The sequence below is a fragment of the Oratosquilla oratoria genome, chromosome 4, assembly GCF_046742065.1.
Source record: "Oratosquilla oratoria isolate Oo_2021 chromosome 4, ASM4674206v1, whole genome shotgun sequence".
Taxonomy (NCBI): Eukaryota; Metazoa; Arthropoda; class Malacostraca; order Stomatopoda; family Squillidae; genus Oratosquilla; species Oratosquilla oratoria.
Window position 1 is genome coordinate 62,900,514 of NC_134780.1, and position 23,861 is coordinate 62,924,374.

Below are 23,861 nucleotides of genomic sequence, written 5' to 3' on the forward strand. Positions count from 1 at the left end.
TGCCTTCCACTAACCACCCTTGTCCACATATATTTATCTTTCATCTTAAAACATCTTTTTAATATCATTTTCCTTTCAGTATATATCTTCAACATCTCTGCTATTGTTCTTTTGTGTCACACCATACCTTCCCACTACTCCATCTACTGGATTATCTCTTACTCTAGCATGAAGATTCCTCAGTACCAATACATTCACATTCCTCCCAAAATTCTCCACACACTTAAATCAGTCCAAAATGTTTCTTTCTCCTCACTTTTCTCACTACCACGGCTGTATGCACTCGCAAGTACCCATGTCTCACCTTTGTCTTCATCATCCTTGATGACATTTTTCTCCACTCTATCATGCATGCATGTCTCATCACATACTATTGCCACTCTGTCTCACCACTCCTGACACCCTGCCATCCATGCACCCAAACTCTAACCCATCATTTCTCTTTCAGTTGCATTTCATTCAAGTCTAACATCCATCTTTCTTCTCATAAACATACTACCCATTTTTTTTTCTCATTCGCATATACATTGCACATTCAAGAACCCAGTTACTAGTTCTGGCTGGGGTCTTCACACCACCCATTGGCCATGGCCAATCTCCTTCAAGAGGCTAAATACAGACTGATTATGTGTATACAGATTACATATTTACATATGTACCTATATTTTTTGTGTATAGATTAATATATGAAAGCAAACCTCTTCTTTTATTAGGTATAGAAATGGAGGACCATCACCTTGAATCTGATGACGATGAGGAATTTGAAGTCTTGCAGTGATTCAGCACAAGTCACATAGTGCAAATGATGGAGCATGATTTTTCATTGTGTATTGTGGTTATGATTGCTGTTATCAGAAATTTAAGTAACAGTTTGATATAAATAGTTATTGTTCAAGGTATATAAAACTATTTAAGAAATGTTAAATCTTCAAAATTTGAAGAAAAAATAATACATACATACATACATATACCAAGGCTTTTTCCCCCTTCCAAGGGAGGTAGCCAAAAAATAATAGTAATAAAAAATAAATAAAAATAGAACAAAATTTAAAATTCAAGAAAGGCTCCCATGGGGTGAACTCACATCAGTTGAGTCAGGATTTCTCATATATAAATATATATCAAGGCAAGTGTGAATTGGAGTAAGTGTGTGAATCTGTGTTAGACTAATGTGTATTTTTTGTATAAAGTTAGATGGACTTGTTAATGCATGAAGAATTGTACTGCAATTAGGGGGCATGGTCTTGTATATCTTCTCAGATGAAGCAACAGCTTGAAGTCTGCGTTGTATTTTTGTATGCATTTTATCAAAGTTATTTTGTACTCTGCTTCAGGGTTAAGCCTATTGCTTTGAATACACAATCACTTGGATGTTCAAATATGTTAAGACGTGCTTTGTTCACAGTCAACCATGATAAACACTTGGTACATGTACATGTTACCAGAGGGAGCAGAACCCTATTATGTTTTGTGAACTAAAAGGTCTGGGGTTGAAATTGGAAAAATTATTCCAAGATCTCAGTTGGGGAGACCCATTCCAACTTTGTCTTCATTTAATCTTTGACTCTTACACACTTAGCATGGGATGGATCTTTCCTTTAAATGCTCTCACATTCTCATACTTGTTTAGATTTATGAAAAAGAACACTAACAACTCAGGTGATTATATAGTGTTTTGTGACACGCACACACACACTCACTCAAACATCCTTCTCCCAAATATGGGGAGTGCCCAAGTCAAAGCAGACACGTGTGATAGTTGATTTTTTGTATTTGAATTTTTCATGATTTTGTCATTATCAGTGTACTTTTTTATACATCTTATTGTTTCTCCCAGGCTAACTGTACTTGTCAAAGAAAATTTGGGTTTGTTTTGTATCATCTGAGTTCCTTTGAAAGTTGAAATTGCTGAAACAAAGTCACATGTAAATTAAGAATTTTTCACAGGTGTGTAATTGAGTGGTTTGAAAATAGTGTAAGGTTTGGATGTTGTTCATTGCAAATTGATGCAGGCATATATATTCCCAATGTAAATACAAATGTAAATATGCCGCATGTCCTTGTCCCTTGCTTGCTTCTCCCTTTGTTATCAAGCCTTTTTATCAATGTTGCAGTGCTGCTCAATGGAGAACAGCAGAAAATAAAAGTAGATTGATTTCCCACCTTAAATATAGGTTCTATAGAAAATAATTCATTGGCTATATTAAAGTTTTATTCTGTAACATAATTTATTTTGTTTTTTCTTGCTTTAAATATCCTTTTTCCTGCACTTGATACATCTGTTCACAGATTTACCATTCCCCATGCTTGATGTTGTCATGCATTTGACATGAACCGAGTACAGTTCAACGAATTCTTTAATTCAAACTAGTTTACAGTAATTACATACACCGATTTTTCTTCTCCAGTGTCTTACTATATTAAATTTTACCACATTCAAGGTCTCCACATGTGTATGAAAGTATGTACTATGATTAGCACCATTATTTACCTTGAAAAACAATAACATGAAGTGAAAATAATATAATGAATAAACAACTGGTTACAGTGTTCACAGGTGTATAAAAATTGCAATATGCATATACAGGAACATGAAATATGTTAATAATGGATGATGGTTTGTTTGTAATAAAAATATCATTGAAAATAATAATAATAAAAGATCAATTGATATATTGAAAATGTTACTATTTCTTTAGTAAAATCATACAAATACTGGTCTTCCCATATGAATCATGTGTACCATCAACATACAATATTGGTGGAAATTCTGAAGTGCTTCCTACAAACAAGTGTTGTCTCCTTGTTCCAATGTAAATTCTCTGAATATTTGCTCCATTAATAATAATAACAATTGATGCCTTGAGTGTTGCTAACTGGAAACCTGCCCCTGGCAATGGTACTCAGGTTCTCCCAAAGAACTCTCTGGGAAGTAACTTTTGACTGTGTTGTATTAGTGTGAGTCAGTTTCTAGTAATAGGAGGGAAGCAGTCATTAGGAGCTTAAAGAGGGATCTTGAGCTCTGTTGAGAGATTGTCAACCCCTTAATAGTGCATCTCCAGATAGAAGTAGTGTTGTTGAGTTTTGATGATGGGTAGCAGGGGGATGGTTTCCGACATCCATATTGCAGGACAATACCTTGCAGGTACTCATCACTGGTCCCTACATTTGCTATTCAGCTTACAAAACCAAGTTCTTTATACATAATCCAATTCTGATAAAAAAACAAAAAGATGGGCTTCCATATACGGAAGTATACTAGCAATAAATAACATAACATAACTTCAACTGTTATGTGCAATAATTAGCAAGTCGTAGCCGTGGAACAATATTCATGGACTGTAGTTCTTGAAACAAAAGCTTGCATGCATACGGAATGCGGATGGAGGAGACATTGGCAGAGGATCGGCAGAAATGACACCATCCCGAGTACCCAAGGAGACCACATGAGTTACACACATCAACATCAAAGGCATCTGAAGATATCATCAGTCGTTCCAGGAGTAGCATACTGCCAAAAGACATTTCAGGTAGTGAGTAAAAACAATAATGTAGATGAAAGATAAAATCAAGAACATAATCACATCATCATGGTGGCATTCTTTATTCTGACTAATGCCTGATGAGTTCAGTCACCTGAGGGATGGACCAGTGTGAACAATATTATTAATCAAGATCCACTTTAACCTCCAGGTACATATCAGCAACATTATCTACACTATAAAAAGGAGAGAAACTTACCTTGCTCCATGACCAATCAGACAATCTCGTTCCATTTCACCCAATCGCAGTCCTCCATCCCTAGCTCTTCCTTCTGTGGGCTGTCGTGTAAGCACAGCCCGAGGCCCTCTTGACCTAGCATGCATTTTATCCATGACCATGTGTTTCAATTTCTGGTAGTAAACAGGACCAAAGAAGATATAACCTTTGAGCGTCTCGCCTGTGATGCCACTTGTCAAAAGATCTTTACCCTGAAAAACCAAGTAACAGACCAAGAATCACTGATGAGGCTGTTTATGCAATTTTGTAGATTACATTTAGATGTTGGTAGCACTTCTATCCAAGAGGACAATAGCATCATACCTACGAGGCAGTCATAGAAGTAGTAAAGGAGAGGATTAACGAGGGGACAGTATTATTAAGAGAGATCAGCATTCTTTTGTTTGAAGATTAGTCCAATCATGAAAGTCTGTTGTATGACCTGTACATACATATACACACACACCAAGGGCCTCTTCCCCTTTATAGGGGAGGTAGCCAGCCAAGCCTACCCAACCCCCACCCATTTCACTCTCATGCACCATCTATTATTTACCTCTTATCTTAGCTCCTCATAAATGAAGGGGTCATCCCTGTCTCCTGCCCACTGCCTGGGTCAGGGGCAATGTCAAATAGGATATATCAGAGTGTGGAAAGCAAAGGTGAATGGAATGAGTTTGTGTGGAAGACCAAAAATGAGGGGGATGGATGCATATGAAATGTATGTCAAGCAGGAAAGAGAGTGTGCAGAGACATACGTGAATGGATGAACAAGATATAAAGGGATATTCTTCTCATCTGATTCATATATTATTTTGATTGAATAAGGGGAGGCTGCCACACCATGTTGTCAAGGAGCTGGATACTGCTGTACTGCCTTTTGACCTAAGGAGTGTGATGGAAAATATGAGAATCCTTTATTCTGGGAGTTTTGAGATAGTAGGGGTGGCTGAATGGGTTTTATATGTATATAATGTGGGTCACAATATAATGGAGCATTGGGGGTAAGCCAGGTCCAATGGTGAAAGTGCTGTACCTCCCTGCACTGTCCCTAACACAAGCAATGTAGTGAGCCTAAGGGATGAACCTTCACCCACTAGCCTCAATATGAGGAGCTTTAGTATACAGTATATTTACATATGATAGATGTGACTCATAACCCTGTCCTGCTGGAAACACAAGCAAGGGGTTGACCAAAGAAGCAATGGATACATACATATCAATGGCTTTTCCCCCCCTTACAAGAGAGGTAGTCAAAGGCATAAATCCACTCCCATACATTTCATACCCACATATTTCACTCCCATTCACCACCCCTCAATGGCTGGATAGGGTAAATGGAGCTATTAAAGTTCATGGTCAAAAAGTAGGCAAGAATGACAAGTGTGAAGATTCTTCTCTCCAAAGTCTAGTTATCTCTCTTTGCAAGAAATTGCAAATATGTTGAAAATGAAACAAAATATAATCTTACACTAATACTTAGAATATATATATATATATAAATAAAATACCTGGTAATTAAATCCATGATCGATGAGATCTTCCATGATTTCCCGGCATGGAGTACCACCAAAAGCTGTACCATAATTGAATTTGCCTTTCAATGCTGCTGCTTTACTGCCGAGCAGCTCCAGCAATTTCCCAACTGTCATACGGGATGGGAAACCGTGGGGGTTCATAATCATATCAGGATACAGGCCTGATTAAAAAAGAAAAGGGAAATTTCAATTACTCATGGATACCCTATACAACTAATGTTACACAGCATTTTTTGCTTAACCTCTTCAATACAAGTCAAAATCTCATGGGCAGCATTAGCTGCCTAATGTACGATGATGTATCACAATACTCACATAAAATATAAAGATACAGCTGTATTACTTATTCTCTTTCACTCTGAATATTAATAACCATAGAAAATATGATCAAGTCAGTTCACAAAATATGGGGGTCACTCAGCTATAACTACAAAATAAATATAATCAAGACACCCGATTTCAGTAAAGCTCAGTTCATAGGACTACGTCAGGAGCTTCAGCTTACAGATTGGGAGGCAAAATTAAACGAAAGACCTGTAGATCAGATGTGGGAAATATTTCAAAATATGCTCACTAAGATGATTCAAACTTACATTCCTTTTAGGGACAGACGTCCCCCAAACCAGGCTCGCCCAAAGTGGCTCGACAAAGAAACTGAAAAAAGTATTGCTAAAAAGAGACAGGCTTATAAGAAATATAAGTGCTCGGGTGCATCTAATGACTATGAAAATTATGTATCAATACAGAGAGATTTAAAAAAGACAATAAGGAAAAGAAAACGACAATACGAAATGAACATCGCTGATAAATCCAAAGAGAATCCCAAAGAATTCTATAGTTACATTAGAGATAAAAAGGTTGTTAGGAATCACATTGGTCCACTATTATCTGCTGACGGTCAACTTGAATATTCAAATGAAGGAATGTGTAATATCTTAAACAATTATTTTAGCTCGGTATTCGTAAACGAAACACCTCAAAGTGAATTCCAAACTGAAACCTGTGAAAAGTCTGGGGTAAACTTACTCACTACGGTATATATAACAAAAGAAAAAATTAAAAGGTGTATAGACAAACTCAAAGTTAATAAAACACCAGGCCCTGACGGTTGGCATCCAAGAATCTTAAAGGAAATTAAAAATGAGATTGTTGTTCCATTAGAAATTATTTTCAAGAAATCCATCATATCCGGAGATGTCCCAAGAGAATGGAAGCTAGCTAACGTTACTCCCATATTCAAAAAAGGTGACAAAAAGAAACCAAATAACTATAGACCTATAAGTTTGACTTCAATCGTAGGAAAAATAATGGAAACTATCATCAGAGATGCTATCGAACATCATTTAGAAAGTAACCGTTTGATAAATGATAGCCAGCATGGTTTCAGACGGAAACGTTCTTGCGTGACTAACTTACTCGAATTCTACAACACAGTTATCTCGAATTATGACAAAAGAAACAATATAGATTTAATATATCTAGACTTTGCAAAAGCTTTTGATACCGTCCCACACGAAAGACTACTTACTAAATTAGCTTTGCATGGAATAAGTGGTAGCCTATTAGGTTGGACTAGTAATTGGTTGAATGGTCGAAAACAGAGAGTTGTTTTAAATGGAAAAACTTCTGAATGGAAAAGTGTTGCAAGTGGAGTTCCTCAGGGTTCTGTTCTTGGGCCACTTCTATTCATAGTATATATAAATGATATAGACCATGGACTAAAATCTACTGTTTCCAAATTTGCTGATGATACAAAACTGTGCGGAGTGGCAAATGATCACTCAAACCAATTAGATATTCAAGAAGATTTAGATAAATTACAGCAATGGTCTGAAAAGTGGCTAATGAAATTTAACACAAGTAAATGCAAGGTAATGCACATAGGTAAAAATAACAGTAAGTACGATTACAAGTTATTTGGTAATTCGTTAACAAAAGTGGATAGTGAAAAAGATCTCAGCGTAATTATCAGTAACGACCTCAAATCATCCAAGCAGTGTATTTCAGCCTCTGAGAAAGCAAATAAGATTCTGGGACTGATTAAGCGATCTTTTGATTTCAAAAGTCCATCACTCATTAACAAGCTATATAAATCGTTAGTTCGTCCACATTTGGAATATGCTGTTTCTGTATGGTCACCGAATCTCATTAAAGACATTGACAGACTGGAAAAAGTACAACGGCGAGCCACAAAACTGATTCCGAATATCAAAAATAAATCATACGAAAATCGACTAAAACACATGAATCTGTTTTCCCTAAAAAAGCGTAGACTCAGAGGTGACTTGATACAGGTCTTTAATAAAGGGAATTGACATCAAAAGTGACAAAATTTTCACATTGAATGAGAATCAGACAAGAAACAATGGTCTCAAACTATCCGGAAATAGATTCAATTTAGAAGTAGGTAGAAACAACTTTGCCAACCGTGTAGTAAATGAATGGAATAAACTTCCTGCACAGGTAGTGCAATGTAGTTCAATTCGAAGCTTTAAGAATCAGTTAGATAAATACCTAAGTAAGATGCTGTAATGATTATAATTTATCTTATATTATTTGTTTTTGTTTTGTTATCATTTGTCTGTCTGATTTTCATTTATTATTAGTTATATGTCAATTTATTATTATTTACTATTTACCTGTTTGTTTATTATTTAACTATACCTATGCATTTATTTATGTATTTTATTTGTTATTTACATTATTATAGTTTTTATTTATTGTTTTATTATTAACATGATTTTTTTTTTCGCATCCGACCTAGATATGGATCAAAAGGTCTCCTGTCGGCATGCTCTGCCTTTGTAATCCTTTGTAACCAATGCTGGCATCCTCATATACCATCTTGGACCTCATGACGCCTAAGTAGGTGTCATCATATGGAAGAGGTTAATACTGACTTTGTACTGGTCCCTCAGTGCCACACCTCAAATCACAAAGCATACATATACCAAAGGCTTTTTCCCCCTTGCAAGGAAGGTAGCCAAAAAACAAAGGCATAAAAACTACTCCCACCCATTCCATCTCTACACACTTCACCAGTATCCAGCCCCTCCCTCCCTCTTTTCTTGGCTCCTACTGGATGACAGGTCATCCCTGCATCTTGCCCACTGCCCTGGGTCAGAAGCAGTACTCCATAATATAAACATATACCAAAATACATACATATACCAACAGCTTTTTTCCCCTTACAAGAGAAGTACCATAAGTCAAAGGCATAAATCCACTCCCACCCATTTCATCCCCACGTACTCCACTCCCATTCACCACCCCTTCCTGTCTCTTTTCTTGGCTCCTCCTGGATAACAGGACGTCCCTGCAATTTGCCTATTGCCCTGGGTCAGAAGCAATGAAGCAAGACAGCACATCCACAACAAGGCTGCTCCATTTAATTGGTGACCCCCTCTCCATCCCCTCATGTAGAAAAAGAGAAGACATGGAGAAATCACTTCAGGGTGCATCGAAATATCATTCACACATACTCCTTAACCCCCCCCCCATCCCCCACCCACTGCCTTTCATGCATCACAGCATCATCCATACACCACCATTCTCCACTTACTCCTATCTTTTGGCTTCTCCCTTTCTTCTTCAATGGACATTCCTCTCTTTCCTAATGCCCCTTTTACCCCATCTATATACCAAAATACATACATACATATACCAAAAGCTTTTTACCTCTTACATGGGGGATAGCCAAAAAGAAAAAGGCATAGAAACCACTCCCACCCATTCCATTCCCTACATATTCCACCTCCCTCCCTCTTATCTTGGCACCTCCTGGATGATGGGTCATCCCTGCATCCTATCCACTGCCCTGGGTCAGAAGCAGTGTCGCAAGACACAGCACATCCACAGCAAGGCCACTTCATAAATTTGGTGCCCCCCCCCTCCATCCCCTCATGCAGAAAAGGAGAAGATGGGAAGAAACATTAAATAGCCTCACCTGCCAGTCCACCATAACTGTACCTCTTTTCTTCAGACATTCTGCATGGCATCCATCCAACCCGGGTGCCTTACCTGCTCTCATCATCTTAACAACTGCTTTCACTTCATCCTTCCCTATTTCTTCTCCATTTTCCTCACTCATCACTCTCATTTTCTTAGGGCTTCCCACTGCAACTACCTTTCCCTCCCTATCCTCCTTCACATTTAGCAATTTCCTAAAATACTCTGCCCACCTTCCTCTCACTGCCTTCTCTTCGATTATCATCTCTCCATCTACACCTTTTACCTTTTCTTCTCTACTTGATTTGCCTCCTCTTCCTCTTTTAACTTCCTTCCAAAACATCTTTTTATTACTTTCAAAATTTTCTGTCATACTCTTACCCCATTTCACATCTGCTCTCCTCTTTGCTTCCTTTATCTTATGCTTAACTTCCATTCTCTTTACTTTGTACCTCTCATACGATTCCCTCATCCTAATTTGTAGCCAATCTATGAATGCCTGTTTCTTCTCTTCTACACCTTTCTTTGCTTCCTCACCCCACCACTCACTACCCTTCCTTCTATTTCCTCCCACACTCCTTGTTCCACAAACCATCTTTGCACACCTTATGACTCCCTCCTTGAACCATCTCCATTCCTCCTCCACTCCTAGTTCTACTCCATCCTTCATTCCTCTCTCAGCTTCTTATACTCATTCTCCTTTTCTTTCTCATTTAAGCAGTTCATTCTAAGTACCTCCCTACCTTCTGCCCTTTTCCTCTTTCTCCACCTATTCTCCACTCTCAATTTACCTTCCACCAGAAAATGATCTGATATTCCCCCACTCCCCTTAGAACATGTACATCCTTAACTCTTCCTACCATACTCCTGGTCACCACTATATAGTCCATTAACGCTCTATCTGCCACCCTTCTATCCACCACCCTCTCCCATGTGTACTTATGCTTGACTTTCTTCCTAAACACTGTATTTGTTATCATCAACTCTCTTTCAAGACACATCTCCACCATCAATTCTCCACTACGATTTTTACCTGGAACTCCATACTTCCCAATCACTCCGTCTATTGGTTCGTTTCCTACCCTAGCATTAAGGTCTTCCAATACAACTACACTGACATTTCTCCCTAATCCCTCTATGTACTCATTTATATCTACGTAAAAAACTTCCCTTTCCTCTACGCTCTTCTCACTACCAGGCCCATATGCACTTACAAAACCCACATCTCCCTTCCCAGCTTCACCTTCATCCACATCAACCTTGATGAAAACACCTTCCACTCCACTACACCCTTACTTATCTCTTCACTTACTAGTATAGCCACCCCTTCTCTCCCTCGTCCCCTCTTCACTCCTGAGTACCTCCCAGCTACATTCCCAAACTCACACTCACCCTTCCCTTCCATTTTAGTTTCACTCAAAGCCAGCACATCCATCTTTCTTCTCGCAAACATATTGCCTATCTCTTCCCTTTTACTTTCACCTGTACCACATTTATATATCGAAATGCCTTCTAATAATGGAAGTGGCCAAGTCAAAGCATACACCTACCCTACACTCATCCCACACCCATCTAAAACTTATTTGTTGTCCCTCCATCTTAGTACCTTATGGATGAGGAGTCACTCCTATCCCCTGCAACAGTTTGATGAAATAAACCATTTAGGTTATGAGAAGTAAGAAACTGAGGATGAATCCATAGAGCTTGTATCAAGGAGTGATCAATCTGTCAATAAATCAATGAAGGTTGTACGTCTTCTGCAGGAAAGACCAGAGACAATGAATGAAGAAGTGATTGTACCCACAGTGGTGTATGAAGCAGAATTGGAATATAAGGGATATGGAGAAAACAAGACTGTTTTTAAGATGAGGTGTTTGAGAAATATGAAAAGTATTTCAAGAACAGATAGCAAAAAATGTGGAAGTGAGACAGAGAATGGGTACAGGAAGTAAGCTGTAGGATAAGGTTGAGCAGAGAGTGCCGAGGAGATCTGGGTATATGGAAAGAATAAGGGAAAAGAGTGTGGAAACCAAGTAGGAGGTAGTGAACTTAGAAAGAAGACCAAGAATGAGATGGAGTGAAGACGTCTCTGGATGCACATGGTATATCTGTTGAACAAGGGAAAGAAGAATGCAAAATGATGGTCTTTGCATCTGCTTCATAGATGAGGAATGTACATGTGTATGTGGGGGGGGGGGAGTTTGGACACCATATGGTGAGATGGTAGGTGTAAATCACTTTAGGTACTGGACCTTACTGTGGAATAGCTGTACCTTGCTGCACTACTTTTGACCCAAGCAGTGCGGCATGAGCCAAGGCAGCCATCTATCCCAACTGTTACAACAGGAGTGGTTGAATGAGTGTTATTTCTTATTCATGTGGGTGAGGAAAGGGCCCTCAGTGCATTTATAAGGTCTTTTACTAAGGGGTGGAGGGATGACCTAGTCACAGCATACACTCACCCTTCACTCATTCCATACCTATTTGTTGACCCTTGTGAATGAAGAGCCATCCCTGTCCCGTTTAGGTCAGAAGCAATGCAATGCAGCATGACACAGCATATCTTCAGCAGGTCCTGACAGTCCAAGCTGGTTTACCCCCTATCACTTCATTACATGGCAACCCTCCCCTCTGATCCACTCAATTAATTACAGAACACAGGTAGAAATACCTTTGGAGTACAACAATTTCTTATCCATTCACAACCACTTTCCACTCAACCCTATCTCTTGCCCTGTTCCCTATTCAACAAACATTACCCCTGTAACTATGGCTCCCTTCATGCCTCACACCATCTATCACAAGTTCACTCCATCCACCCCTATTCCACTTTTTTTTTTCACTAGTCTTTCTTCATTCATTCTTTCTGTGTTCACAAATCATCCCAGTATTCTTTAATCGACCCAATCTGTTAGCTCTCTTTTCATCTTCATTCCCTACCTCACCTCTTCATTTCTCACTGTATCCACCTTCATGATCCCCGCCATATTTTCTGCCTTCATCAAATTCCAAGTCTCTACCCTATACAGTGTCATGGGCAAAATCACCCTTTTGTACAGTTACATATATGTGCATACAGCTGTACTTTGGAACTAATTTCATTCCTGGAAGCTGTTTGAATTCTAAAAAGTTTGAGTTTCAAAGCAATTCTTTCTTTGAACTTGAACATTAAGGGACATATACAGTACAAAAAAAATTATATTCTAATTCTAAAAAAATTTATCAAAGTATTCTAGGACACTATCCTTTTATGAGAACATATACACAAAATGCAATACAATGATATAGCTGTCTTTGTGTTCAAGTTCCAAGGAAAGTTCAATTGGGGTCACTTTTTCTCTAAAAAAATAATTCAGATTCCAAGTTGTTTCACTTCTGGGCTACTAGAGCTTCAAGGTACCACCATATGCACTTGAACCCCATTACTCTCCAATATGCTATTTACTGATTCATACATATACAGAAGCCATGTAGCAGCAGCTCCTTCCAACCACAACCTGGGCATTGTCAAATATTCATGCTTCCCACCGAGTTCCTTAAACAAAATATCATAGCCAGTCTCTTGTCAAGGAAATAATTGCTCTGCCTTTAAGGACTATTACACCAGTTTGTCTCTAAATGCCTCCATCACACCTTTGATGAAAACCTCAAACCTGTCTGTCATGGACTAGTGGAAGGAATTTGCCATTGCTGCCTGATGGTGGTTCAAAAGAACCTGCAGGATACCTATCCACAGACTGAATGAATACTGTACAGCTTTATGGCTTGATTATATCCTGGATCACGAGGGATTTTCTCCTCGTGATCTAGTGACAAAGGCAGTGAAATTGATGGTGCAGTTGTTGAGATTTTTGTCATGAGTTGTTGTTGTTGTTGTCGTTCCCTAGACTGTCTGTCCGAGCAGTCCCGTCTCCCCAAGGAAGGCCACAGCCGAAACTGGGTTTTCCCACAAATCCTTTATAGAGTGTATGTTGTGTTGTTTGCGTGCATGAGTAGGCTCCCCCTGCCATGCTGTTACACTCCATCTCACAGTATCTCATCATATAACTGCATGGTTAACCCTCATGATGTTCGATGTATAATACTGTATTGTGTTTACAGTAATAAGTTACATCAGGTTTGTTAAGGTAGGGTTCATATGTAGTATGTGACTTTATGGACCTGGAGACATGCAGGTGGAGAGCAGGGGGGTATAACAAATGGTTGTGATTCTTCCCTAATCACATTTTCATTTCCTTAACTCCTGTGAATAATGGGGCTCATCCAAATATACATACATACATATATATGCTAATAAGAACATGGGTATGTGTGTTCACTTATGCAAAGTAGACCACTTGGAAAAAGAAACTAACGGAGCAGAGCGCTTTCATATATTACATCTTCAGTGCAAAAAGTACATAGTAATAGAAATGCATAGATTATATTTGCATGAAAAAGGAACAAGGACAGTTTGAATAAGGGTAGCAGACAATTACCCCATGGAAAGTGGTAGGTCAATGTCAATACACTAATGATGGTGGGGCGACATTAGGTCACAATTGCAAGGGTCAATGCGTCCAGTAATGATGGTGGGGTGACATTAGGTCACAGTCACTGGGTTAAATTTTAATAAATTTTACATACATAGTCACAGGGTTACATTGTAATCAATTTCGCATAGGTCAAACTGCCAAACCCTTAAACATTAGAATTGAACAATACATCCAGTTGATTGGGGTAATGCCCAGGCAATCTATTATACTAACAACATAATAGCAAGAAACTTAATAGTGTAGTTTGATCCATACCACAAGTGATCAAAATACCAACCTACACCAGGGCTTATATAAACTTGATAATTTCATTTGTCAAGAAATAAGCAAAATAATATCAGGTAAAATGTAACCCTGCGACTGTGACCTAATGTCGCCCTACCATCATTAGTGGGCGCATTGACCCTTGCGACTGTGATCTAATGTCGCCCCACCATCATTAGTGTATTGACATTGACCTACCACCTTCCAGGGGGTAATTATCCACTACCCTTATTCAAACTGTCCTTGGTCCTTTTTCATGTATATATAATCTATGCATTTCTAATACTATGTACTTTTTGCACTGAAGATGTAATATACAAAAGCGCTCTGCTTCATTAGTTTCTTTTTCCAAGTGGTCTACTTTGCACACACACACACACACACATAAATATATATATATATATATATATATATATATATATATATACATACAGTGGCCGCGAAAAGTTTGGGCGCAAAATTATAGGTGCCCCAACTTTCCCCTAAACTCAAAACATGCGAAAAATACAACTTTCCACCCAAACTTTTCGCTATTTTTCAATGCTAGCGTTTGTACCCGTATTTAGCCGAGACAATACCCACTATTTGGCAACTCTGTTTAGGCGCACTCGATGTCACATGGAGTCAGTTTCTAAACATCTCTCACGGAGAGTAGTCTTTTTTTTGCGGTGGTCTCTGTTTTTGTGCCTTGATATCTCCGTAATGGGAAGTGGTAAAGAGCTGGAAAGAGACACAGTTGTTACAATCATAACCCTCTATAAGGAGGGTTATAAGTGTAAAGATATTGCTACTCGTGTGGGAATTGGAGTGCGTCAAGTGCAAAAGTAGACCAAGAAATTTCGAGACGAAGGAAGTGACATCATTCCTACTCCAAAGCATCGCTCTGGTCGGCCAAGGAAGATATCAAATCGTACTTCTACGGTTCTAACTGCCTCCTACGGTTATTAGGAGGCAGTTAGAACTGTAGAAGTATGATTTGATATCTTCCTTGGCCGACCAGAGCGATGCTTTGGAGTAGGAATGATGTCACTTCCTTCGTCTTGAAATTTCTTGGTCCACTTTTGCACTTGACGCACTCCAATTCCCACATGAGTAGCAATATCTTTACACTTATAACCCTCCTTATAGAGGGTTATGATTGTAACAACTGTGTCTCTTTCCAGCTCTTTACCACTTCCCATTACGGAGATATCAAGGCACAAAAACAGAGACCACCGCAAAAAAAAAGACTACTCTCCGTGAGAGATGTTTAGAAACTGACTCCATGTGACATCGAGTGCGCCTAAACAGAGTTGCCAAACAGTGGGTATTGTCTCGGCTAAATACGGGAACAAACGCTAGCATTGAAAAATGGAGAAAAGTTTGGGCGGAAAGTTGTATTTTTCGCATGTTTTGAGTTTAGGGGAAAGTTGGGGCGCCTATAATTTTGCGCCCAAACTTTTCGCGGCCACTGTGTATATATATATATATATATATATATATTTATGTATATATATATATTATATATATATATGTGTATATATTTATATATATGTATATATACTATATATATATATATACAGTGGCTGCGAAAAGTTTCGGCGCAAAATTATAGGCGCCCAGACTTTCCGCTAAACTCAAACATGCGAAAAATACAACTTTCCGCCCAAACTTTTCGCTATTTTTCAATGCTAGCGTTTGTACCCGTATTTAGCTGAGACAATACGCACTACTTGGCAACTCTGTTTAGGCACACTCGATGTCACGTGGAGTCAGTTTCTAAACATGGCTCACGGGGAGTAGTCTTTTTTTTGCGGTGGTCTCTGTTTTTGTGCCTTGATATCTCCGTAATGGGAAGTGGTAAAGAGCTGGAAAGAGACACAGTTGTTACAATCATAACCCTCTATAAGGAGGGTTATAAGTGTAAAGATATTGCTACTCGTGTGGGAATTGGAGTGCGTCAAGTGCAAAAGTGGACCAAGAAATTTCGAGACGGAGGAAGTGACATCATTCCTACTCCAAAGCATCGCTCTGGTCGGCCAAGGAAGATATCAAATCATACTTCTACGGTTATTAGGAGGCAGTTAGATAAAGATCCAACGCTCACAGCTCGAAAACTGAAAGAAAATAACCCTGCACTGCTGCATGATGTGTCTGTAAGATGTATTTCTGATCATTTAGCCAAAGATTTACAATACCGTAGTTGCTGTGCTAAAGTTCTTCCCCTCCTAAGTGCAAAAAACATACGTGATCGCATAGCATTTTGCAAGAAATATAAGGACTGGTCCTTAGAAGACTGGGAACGAGTATTGTGGAATGATGAGTCAACGTTTGTGGTGTTGTCGGGCTGCAGGTCGAAGCGTGTGAGGCGCCCCAGGGGGTCTGACCCTAATGACCCTCGCTATACAGCTAAAGTGGTGAAACATGCTGCAAGTGTTATGGTGTGGGGATGCTTTGCATTTGGTGGAGTTGGCAATTTAGTGTTTCTTGCACAAAATGAGTGTGTAAATCAGCACACTTATTTCGAGTTATTGTGTGATAACCTGCCTGAAAGTTTTGAAAAGTGCAATGCTAGTTGGTTTATGCAGGATGGAGCTCCTGCTCACACAGCTCGGTCTGTTACCCAATGGTTAGAAGACTGTGGTGTTGATTACTTCAAAAAATGGCCTGGAAATTCTCCAGACCTAAATCCCATTGAGCACGTATGGCATATAATTAAAAAACAGCTTCAAGATCGTGACGTCTCCACTGTAGCTAAGCTAAAAACAGAAATACAGGATATTTGGGATAATATTATTCCTCAACACGTACAAAACCTGGCAAGATGCATCCCGGCACGTTTGGAGAAGGTCATAAAGCTTAAAGGAAAATCGCTTGGTAAATAAGGTATGTAATAAGCCATTTATAGGTCTTTAAATGATTATTTAAATGTCATAAGTGTTTACATCTGTGTCTCGTTAATTACGCGCCCAAACTTTTCGCGGCCACTGTATATATATTATATATATATATTATATATATATATATATATATACAATACACAAATATGCTACATGCTCATACTATCTACTTAAGATAACTTTTCTGGGCAAATGCTATGCAATTCACTCACCTTGGTCTGTAAAGGGAAGATCTTCCTGTTGAACAATCAGTCCTGTAACACCCTTCTGTCCATGCCGTGAAGAAAACTTGTCACCAATCTCTGGCCGCCTTGTCTGACGCAGGAGTATTTTGATGAGGTTAAACTCATCAGGATCTGAGGAGAGCATAACCTTTTCCACATACATAGTACCAGGTCCTTTGTGCCCCACAGGTGTGTCTTTATATTCAACCTCTCTTGGACCTTCTTCTCGAGTGTAAGAAAACTGAGTTACTGTTGGCATTTGCTTATTGACCAGTACCTGTCGTGGTTTAACAGGAGCACCAACTCCTGCTATACCATCACTTTCAATTACTTCATGTTTCCAGATGGGCTTCTGCTGTCCACCTTCCAAGACCTGCATTAATGGGCCCTGCACTTTATCAGATGTCTGGTTAGCATAACGTTTGACAGAACATTTGGCATTGCGGTAAACAATACATCGCCCATAGCCACGATCAAGTGAGCATTTGTTGATAATGATGGCATCTTCTATGTCATATCCAGAATAGCTCATAACTGCCACCATTGCATTATGGCCTGCAGGCAAGTGCTCAAAATTTATCAATTCAATGGTACGAGTCTTGACAAGAGGGCGATGAGGATAAACTAAATTGTAGAGTAGTGTATCAATTCGATTACGCTGGTTGTAACCAATAGTACCCATTGCCTGCTTACCCATAGCACACTGATATGTGTTACGAGGACTTTGATTGTGGTGTGGATATGGAATGAGTCCGGCACAAACGCCTAATATTGTGAATGGTTCAATTTCCATATGAGTTGTCTTGGCTGATATCTCACTCTCATACATAGCAATGTTTGAATCATTCTCTTCATTAACATCTAAATATTCTACTAGCCCCTCCTGCAGGAAGTCATCGAAGGACATAAGACCTCGAGTTAGCTTTTTTATATGTGTCTCATTAACAGCTGGACGCTGTCGGGTAACAATGATGTATGGACGGCAGAGACGACCCCCATCAGAGCTGATATAAACACAACGGTGCTTAGAATGAGGGTAGATGGATACAAAACCATTTATGACTCCATGACGCCGCATAGCTCGAAAAACCCTCACAACACGCCTATGGTTCCTCGTCACACCCATGATGTTGCCATTTAGGAACACAAGATACACATCAGGATTGGATAACTCTTCCCCTGAGAGAAGATTGATGTCTTCTACACCACAATTGAATGCAAGGTGAACAATTGGCTCAGGGTCTACCTCTGTTGTTATGTGAGTCATGAGTGCAAGATTCTTCACCAAACCACAGGATTCACCCTCTGGTGTGTCAGAGGGACAAACCATTCCCCACTGTGAAGGCTGCAAAGATCGAGGTCCACTAACTTTCCTTGTTTTCTCAAATTGCGAGTTAACCCTTGTCATCATGCCAAGACAGGAAATATAGGATAATCTAGCTAAGACCTGTGTTACACCCTGACGTTCCATCTTGAATCGTTTGATTGTCCAATTACCTGTAGATATGGCAACTTCCAAGCCATTGGTGATGGCATCCTGACTAGACTGCATGTACTGCACAGCATCAAACTGGGAAACTTTTCCTTTCTTGCCTAAATTGCTGTCTGCCCTTCTCTTCAGGTCAGAATTGAATTTCTTGAACAAATCTTCAAAGAGAAGAGATATGAGAGACCCAGCAAGTTCCAAACGCTTATTACCATAATAGTCTCGGTCATCAATGGTCCTTGTGTCTCCCTGGGCTTCAATAACCCTACGTACCATCAGGGCAAGGTAGATGGATTTCATTTTAAAATTGAATTTTTCAACTGGCACATGTGCTAGAATGGTAGTGGCTAGAAGGTCTCTGGCTTCATCTACAGGTGTCTTCTTAGGACCACGGTCAAAGAAACGTTTCTGTCGTACTTTATTACCAATGTACTTCAGTGCTTGATTTTGAGTGTAAACATTGAGTCTTGCACATTCCTCTAGAGAAGCTGCAAAGGAGGTCATGATGCGATCCTCAGTACCAATCATCTGTACAATTTCTTGATCACTTGCGACTCCCATAGCTTTGAAGACTATACCAATGGGGGCATCATCTGTAAGAGTGTTGTGCTTGAGATAGTATTTACAAGACTTCATTGTGACATTAGTCCTTGACTTCTTTTCATGGGTGGATGATGTCACTTGGCATGTCAACCCTCCCTTCTTATCTTCCTCTACAATCATCCTATTTTTTGACAGCTGTTCTTGAATCAAGATTACCTAGAAAAAAAAGGTGTATGTGAATATTTGTTTGCAATGTACAGTCTTGCAATAAATTTAATTTCTTTCCCATATGACAGAAAAGTTGCACATAAGTGCAAAGCGAAACACTATTTTGACATATACTCAATGAAGTTTTCAAAATCTAAATTAATATAAAAACATAAATTAAGGGATAAAAATAAGGCCTTTATTTGAACTGTAGTATATAATGCATTCTATTTCTTTGTTATCTGAGTGAAAATAATTATATTTATTTAATTTCAAATTTCTATGTTAAAGACATCCTTGTGAAATATAATATACTTATAGGTTTATTCTCAAAACATATGACTTTACAGAAAACAGTAGCATGAAAACTTCAAAGCCAGTAAAATGCTGTTAAACAAGTACATGTTATTTTGTCATTTTTGTTGCTTTTTCTAAAAAATCAGTATTCTGAATACTCATATGTACATTTAAGTTATGTCTCACCTTCTCTTGTCCTTTGATAATAAAATATCCACCTGGGTCATGTGGACATTCATTGTATTTGGCCAAATCAGCATGAGTACGACACTGAGCCAAAACACAATTTGAAGATCGCAGCATTATTGGCATCCGACCTTAAAAAACAAAAATGTAATGATTAAAATGATAAAGAAGTACATGAAAGGGAGGATATAAAAAAGAAGATCAAAACAAAAATAGCAAATCAAAAAAGCAATGATTACTAATAAATTTCTTCAACAATAAAATCTGTGTGAAAAGCTAGTCTTTTCATTCATCCAAAAACTATTTTTGTTGTGTGGTTCTCTATCCAGCCTACACATGTTAACTGGGATTTATCAAGCAATTTTAAACTACATGATTTATACTACCACCACACAGTCCATGACTAAAAAATAAAGATTCTAGGCTTTTTTATTACAGCCACATTCTACTACACAAGAAGCCTATATTCAATTCCCTTTGACTATTTCTTTAGGATCCTATATCATGCCTTAATACTCTACCATTATAGGTTCAACTTACCAATTGGAATGTCTCGTCTGAATATTCTCTGGTCACCTCTCATGTACTCAACATCTACCATGATGGGGGCAGAGTAAGTTATATCTCTTAAGCGGCACTCATGTGGAGCTGTCTCCTTGGCAATGTTCATACCCTCCTCAATGTTGGGCTTGCCAACACGCACATCCATATATCTTAAGAATACATAGAGTTAATCATAATGTAATCATAATAAACCTAACCTAAATATATCTTACTACCACTTCTTTATCACAAAATTTTTAAATCACAAAAAATGAATATGTACACATCAATGAATACTGGAAGTAAAACTATTAGTCTTATTCTTTTCTAACCATATCATTTACCCAGAATTACAAAATGGTAAACAATAACATACCAAGTATATGTACAAATACCAAAAGGCCTTTCAGCCCCTTGTGTTAAAAAGGAGGATGACCAAATGAAAGCATACACCCTCCCATTCCATTAATTTTCAATATCTACCTGTATTTTGAGGACAGTTTTTATTCCATTTTATGTGAGTAATATTAAACCAGTATCTAACACTGAATTTGTTTCTGTTATCTTATAGTATATAATTTTTGTGGCTCAGTTATACTGCAAGCTGAAGTGGCACCAAGGATTGAACTGTATTTTGTTGTCAATAGCCAGTGCTTTAATACTTGGAGACAACATTATGCTGAAGAGATGGAGTCACAAGGATGTTAAAGGAAAGATTTAAGGATAGCAAAAAGGAAGAACAGAAGTTGAGAACAAATGGTTTTCTTGAGTGCTGTCTCCAAATATGGAAGAATGCTGGTGAGTGACGAGATTAGTGTGTGAATGAATGGAATGAAACATCATTATGGGTTGTGACACGAGTCTTTCGATTTTGTACAGCCCTGGTAGTGAAAAAAGGGAGGAGAAGAGACAATAGTTTTGGAATGATTTATGTGAATGTGTGGAAAGAGTTGGAATGAATGTGAATATAATAGTGATTATAGATTTGAATGTTAAGAGCAGATTAGCTAGTGGATGAAGTAACTGGAAGGAATGGTGTATTTTTGGCATTGATTACTATCCAGCCATTACATGAGCCAGTGCTTACTTGACATAAAAGAGAGGATCCACATCACTGGTGACTCTACTGTTTGCTTTGACAATGTTCTTAATATCCACATTGATGAAATAGTTGAAGGAATCTATATGCTGCTTCACTAAGCCCTTGACTCTCAAAAAGGCAGGGACAAGCTTCCATTTATCCTGTAAAATAGAAATATTATTTGTAGTCTATCTCAACCTGTTCATGTACCAAGGGCTTCTTCCCCCCTTCTAAGGGAGGTAGCCAGTCAAGGCATGCAGCCACTGCCATTCACCACCCTTAACCCCTTCGTTACCGACCCATCAACCTTACGTAAACAAACATTTCAAACCTTCCCACGAATGGCGTGTCACGGGGAGTACGCTCGGTTCCTGGCGGGTGCACTCAGCCGTGACACGCAGGTGTCACAAAACACATATCCGGTACTCAAGGGGTTAATGCATGGTACTACATACATATACCAAGGCTTTTTCCCCCTTACAAGGGAGGTAGCCAAAAAGGAAAAGGCATAAAATCATTCCCACCCATTCCATCCCTGAATACACTCCACACCCTCCCTCTCATCTTAGCACCTCCTGGATGACGGGTCATCTCTGCACCTTGTCCACTGCCCTGGGTCAGAAGCAGTGTCGCAAGACACAGCACATCCACAGCAAGGCCGCTTCATTAAATCGGCAACCTCCCCTCTCCGTCCCCCATGCATAAAGGAGAAGACGGGGAGAAATCCCTTCGGGGTGCTTCAAAATTTGCATTTTTGTTATTGGTAGTGCCATGCAAAAAAAAAAAAAAAAAAAAAAAAAAAAAATTCATGGTACTACCAATAACAAAAATGCAATTTGTAGTACCATGCACTATTAAAGCCATTTCTATAAGTAGACCACATGGTGTTGCATACTCTGAAAATAAATTGTTTATGAATATGTATAAACTTGAACAGGCTGAACAGCTGTTATGGAAACAAAAATGAGCTTAAACATTTTCTAATATATATTGAAATAATTCCTTATATATTTTGGCATTTTATATAAAATATAAAGATGACCCAGACCTAGTAAACTGAATAGATATATATGCCAAAATTTCACACCCAGAATTACTGACAAAATAACAAAATTCAAATAGCCTTTCTTCAGCTGTAAAATAAATACCAATATCAAATTCTGACAGTAGTACTATTGGTCTCAATGAAACAAACTATCTTGTATTATACATAAAACAATTTCTATAACTGAAATACCTAGACCTTCAAAAATTTTAGGGTTCCTACAGTAGTAACTGGGTCCAACAACTTGCAAATGGTGGTTTTGTGAGATGGATACCAGAAAGAAACATCCCTCTGCTGCCTATCTTGAGAAGCCATCAACAACCCTAACCTTCATATGGAGATGCAGCCATTCAATACCTAAATTGGACCCAAGGTCTCTCTATCAACTTTTACTGTATTCCCACATTTTCACATCAGAAGAGAAGACAAATGGGAACTGCCCCCCTCCCCCTGCTATTATAAATCAATTGGCATAAAAACCACCCCACATTAATATAACTCAGACAATAATACAACATTTCCTCATAAAAAGGGACCTACGAGAGTTCCCGATTTCAGTAAAACTCAAAGCAACAGCTGCTACAACAACACCAATAATAATATCATCATCACCATCTTTACTTATGCAACTCAAGGCAGCTGTGCTAAAATGAAAACTGCAATTTTACCCAGGAATATTACTAAAAACACAATAGGATGAGTAATTTGCTGTATTTATTACGTACAAGTATTGGAGTATATTACCATAATACACATATAGTATAATGATTCTTCATACATACACCAAGGGCTTTTCTGTCCTTACAAGGGAGGTAGCCAAAGTCAAAGGCATAAATCCACTCCCACCCATTTCATCCCCTTATACTCCACTCCCATTCACCATCCCTCTTTTCTTGGCTCCTCCTGGATGATGGGTCATCCCTGCATCTCGCTCACCATCCTGGGTCAGAAACAATACAGCAGGACACAGCACATCCACAACAAGGCCACTTCATTTAATTGGCAACCCCCCAATATCCGTCCCCTCATGCAGAAAAAGAGAAGATGGGGAGAAATCCCTTTGTGCTGTGTCAAAATATCATTCACACATACTCCTTAATCATCCCCATCCCCCACCCATTCCCTTCCATGCATCACAGCATCATTACACAACCATTCTCCACTCACCCCTATCTTCTGTCTTCTTTTCAACAGACATCCCTCCTTTCCCAATCCATCCATCTTGTTCTTGGTCACCCCCTCATGTTCATTCCCTCCACCTCTGCCTTCCACACCTCTTTTACTAATCTTTCTTCACTCATTCTTTCCATGTGTCCATGATTCTTC

General features: G+C 38.8%; 2 protein-coding genes across 7 annotated transcripts in view; one reads left to right on the top strand and one right to left on the bottom strand.

Annotated features, from left to right (window-relative positions):
• LOC143024886 (cysteine protease ATG4B-like) overlaps positions 1 to 2,227 on the top strand; it is a 44,827-nt gene extending 42,600 nt beyond the window's left edge. For all 5 annotated transcript variants that reach the window (XM_076184255.1, XM_076184251.1, XM_076184253.1 and 2 more), the window contains one exon: positions 714 to 2,227. In XM_076184255.1, the coding sequence (XP_076040370.1) occupies positions 714 to 778 (65 nt within the window). In that variant the 3' untranslated portion in view covers positions 779 to 2,227. The remainder of the gene's footprint in view (positions 1 to 713) is intronic.
• Positions 2,228 to 2,618: 391 nt separating this feature from the next.
• The window catches only part of Polr3B (RNA polymerase III subunit RpIII128), a 29,265-nt gene continuing 8,022 nt past the window's right edge, over positions 2,619 to 23,861 (bottom strand). For both annotated transcript variants that reach the window (XM_076184249.1, XM_076184248.1), the window contains exons 2-8: positions 21,497 to 21,651; positions 20,407 to 20,579; positions 19,867 to 19,997; positions 17,136 to 19,392; positions 5,271 to 5,458; positions 3,742 to 3,971; positions 2,619 to 3,511 (exon numbers count right to left, since the gene is read on the bottom strand). In XM_076184249.1, coding sequence (XP_076040364.1) covers positions 3,292 to 3,511; positions 3,742 to 3,971; positions 5,271 to 5,458; positions 17,136 to 19,392; positions 19,867 to 19,997; positions 20,407 to 20,579; positions 21,497 to 21,651 — 3,354 coding nt within the window. In that variant the 3' untranslated portion in view covers positions 2,619 to 3,291. The remainder of the gene's footprint in view (positions 3,512 to 3,741; positions 3,972 to 5,270; positions 5,459 to 17,135; positions 19,393 to 19,866; positions 19,998 to 20,406; positions 20,580 to 21,496; positions 21,652 to 23,861) is intronic.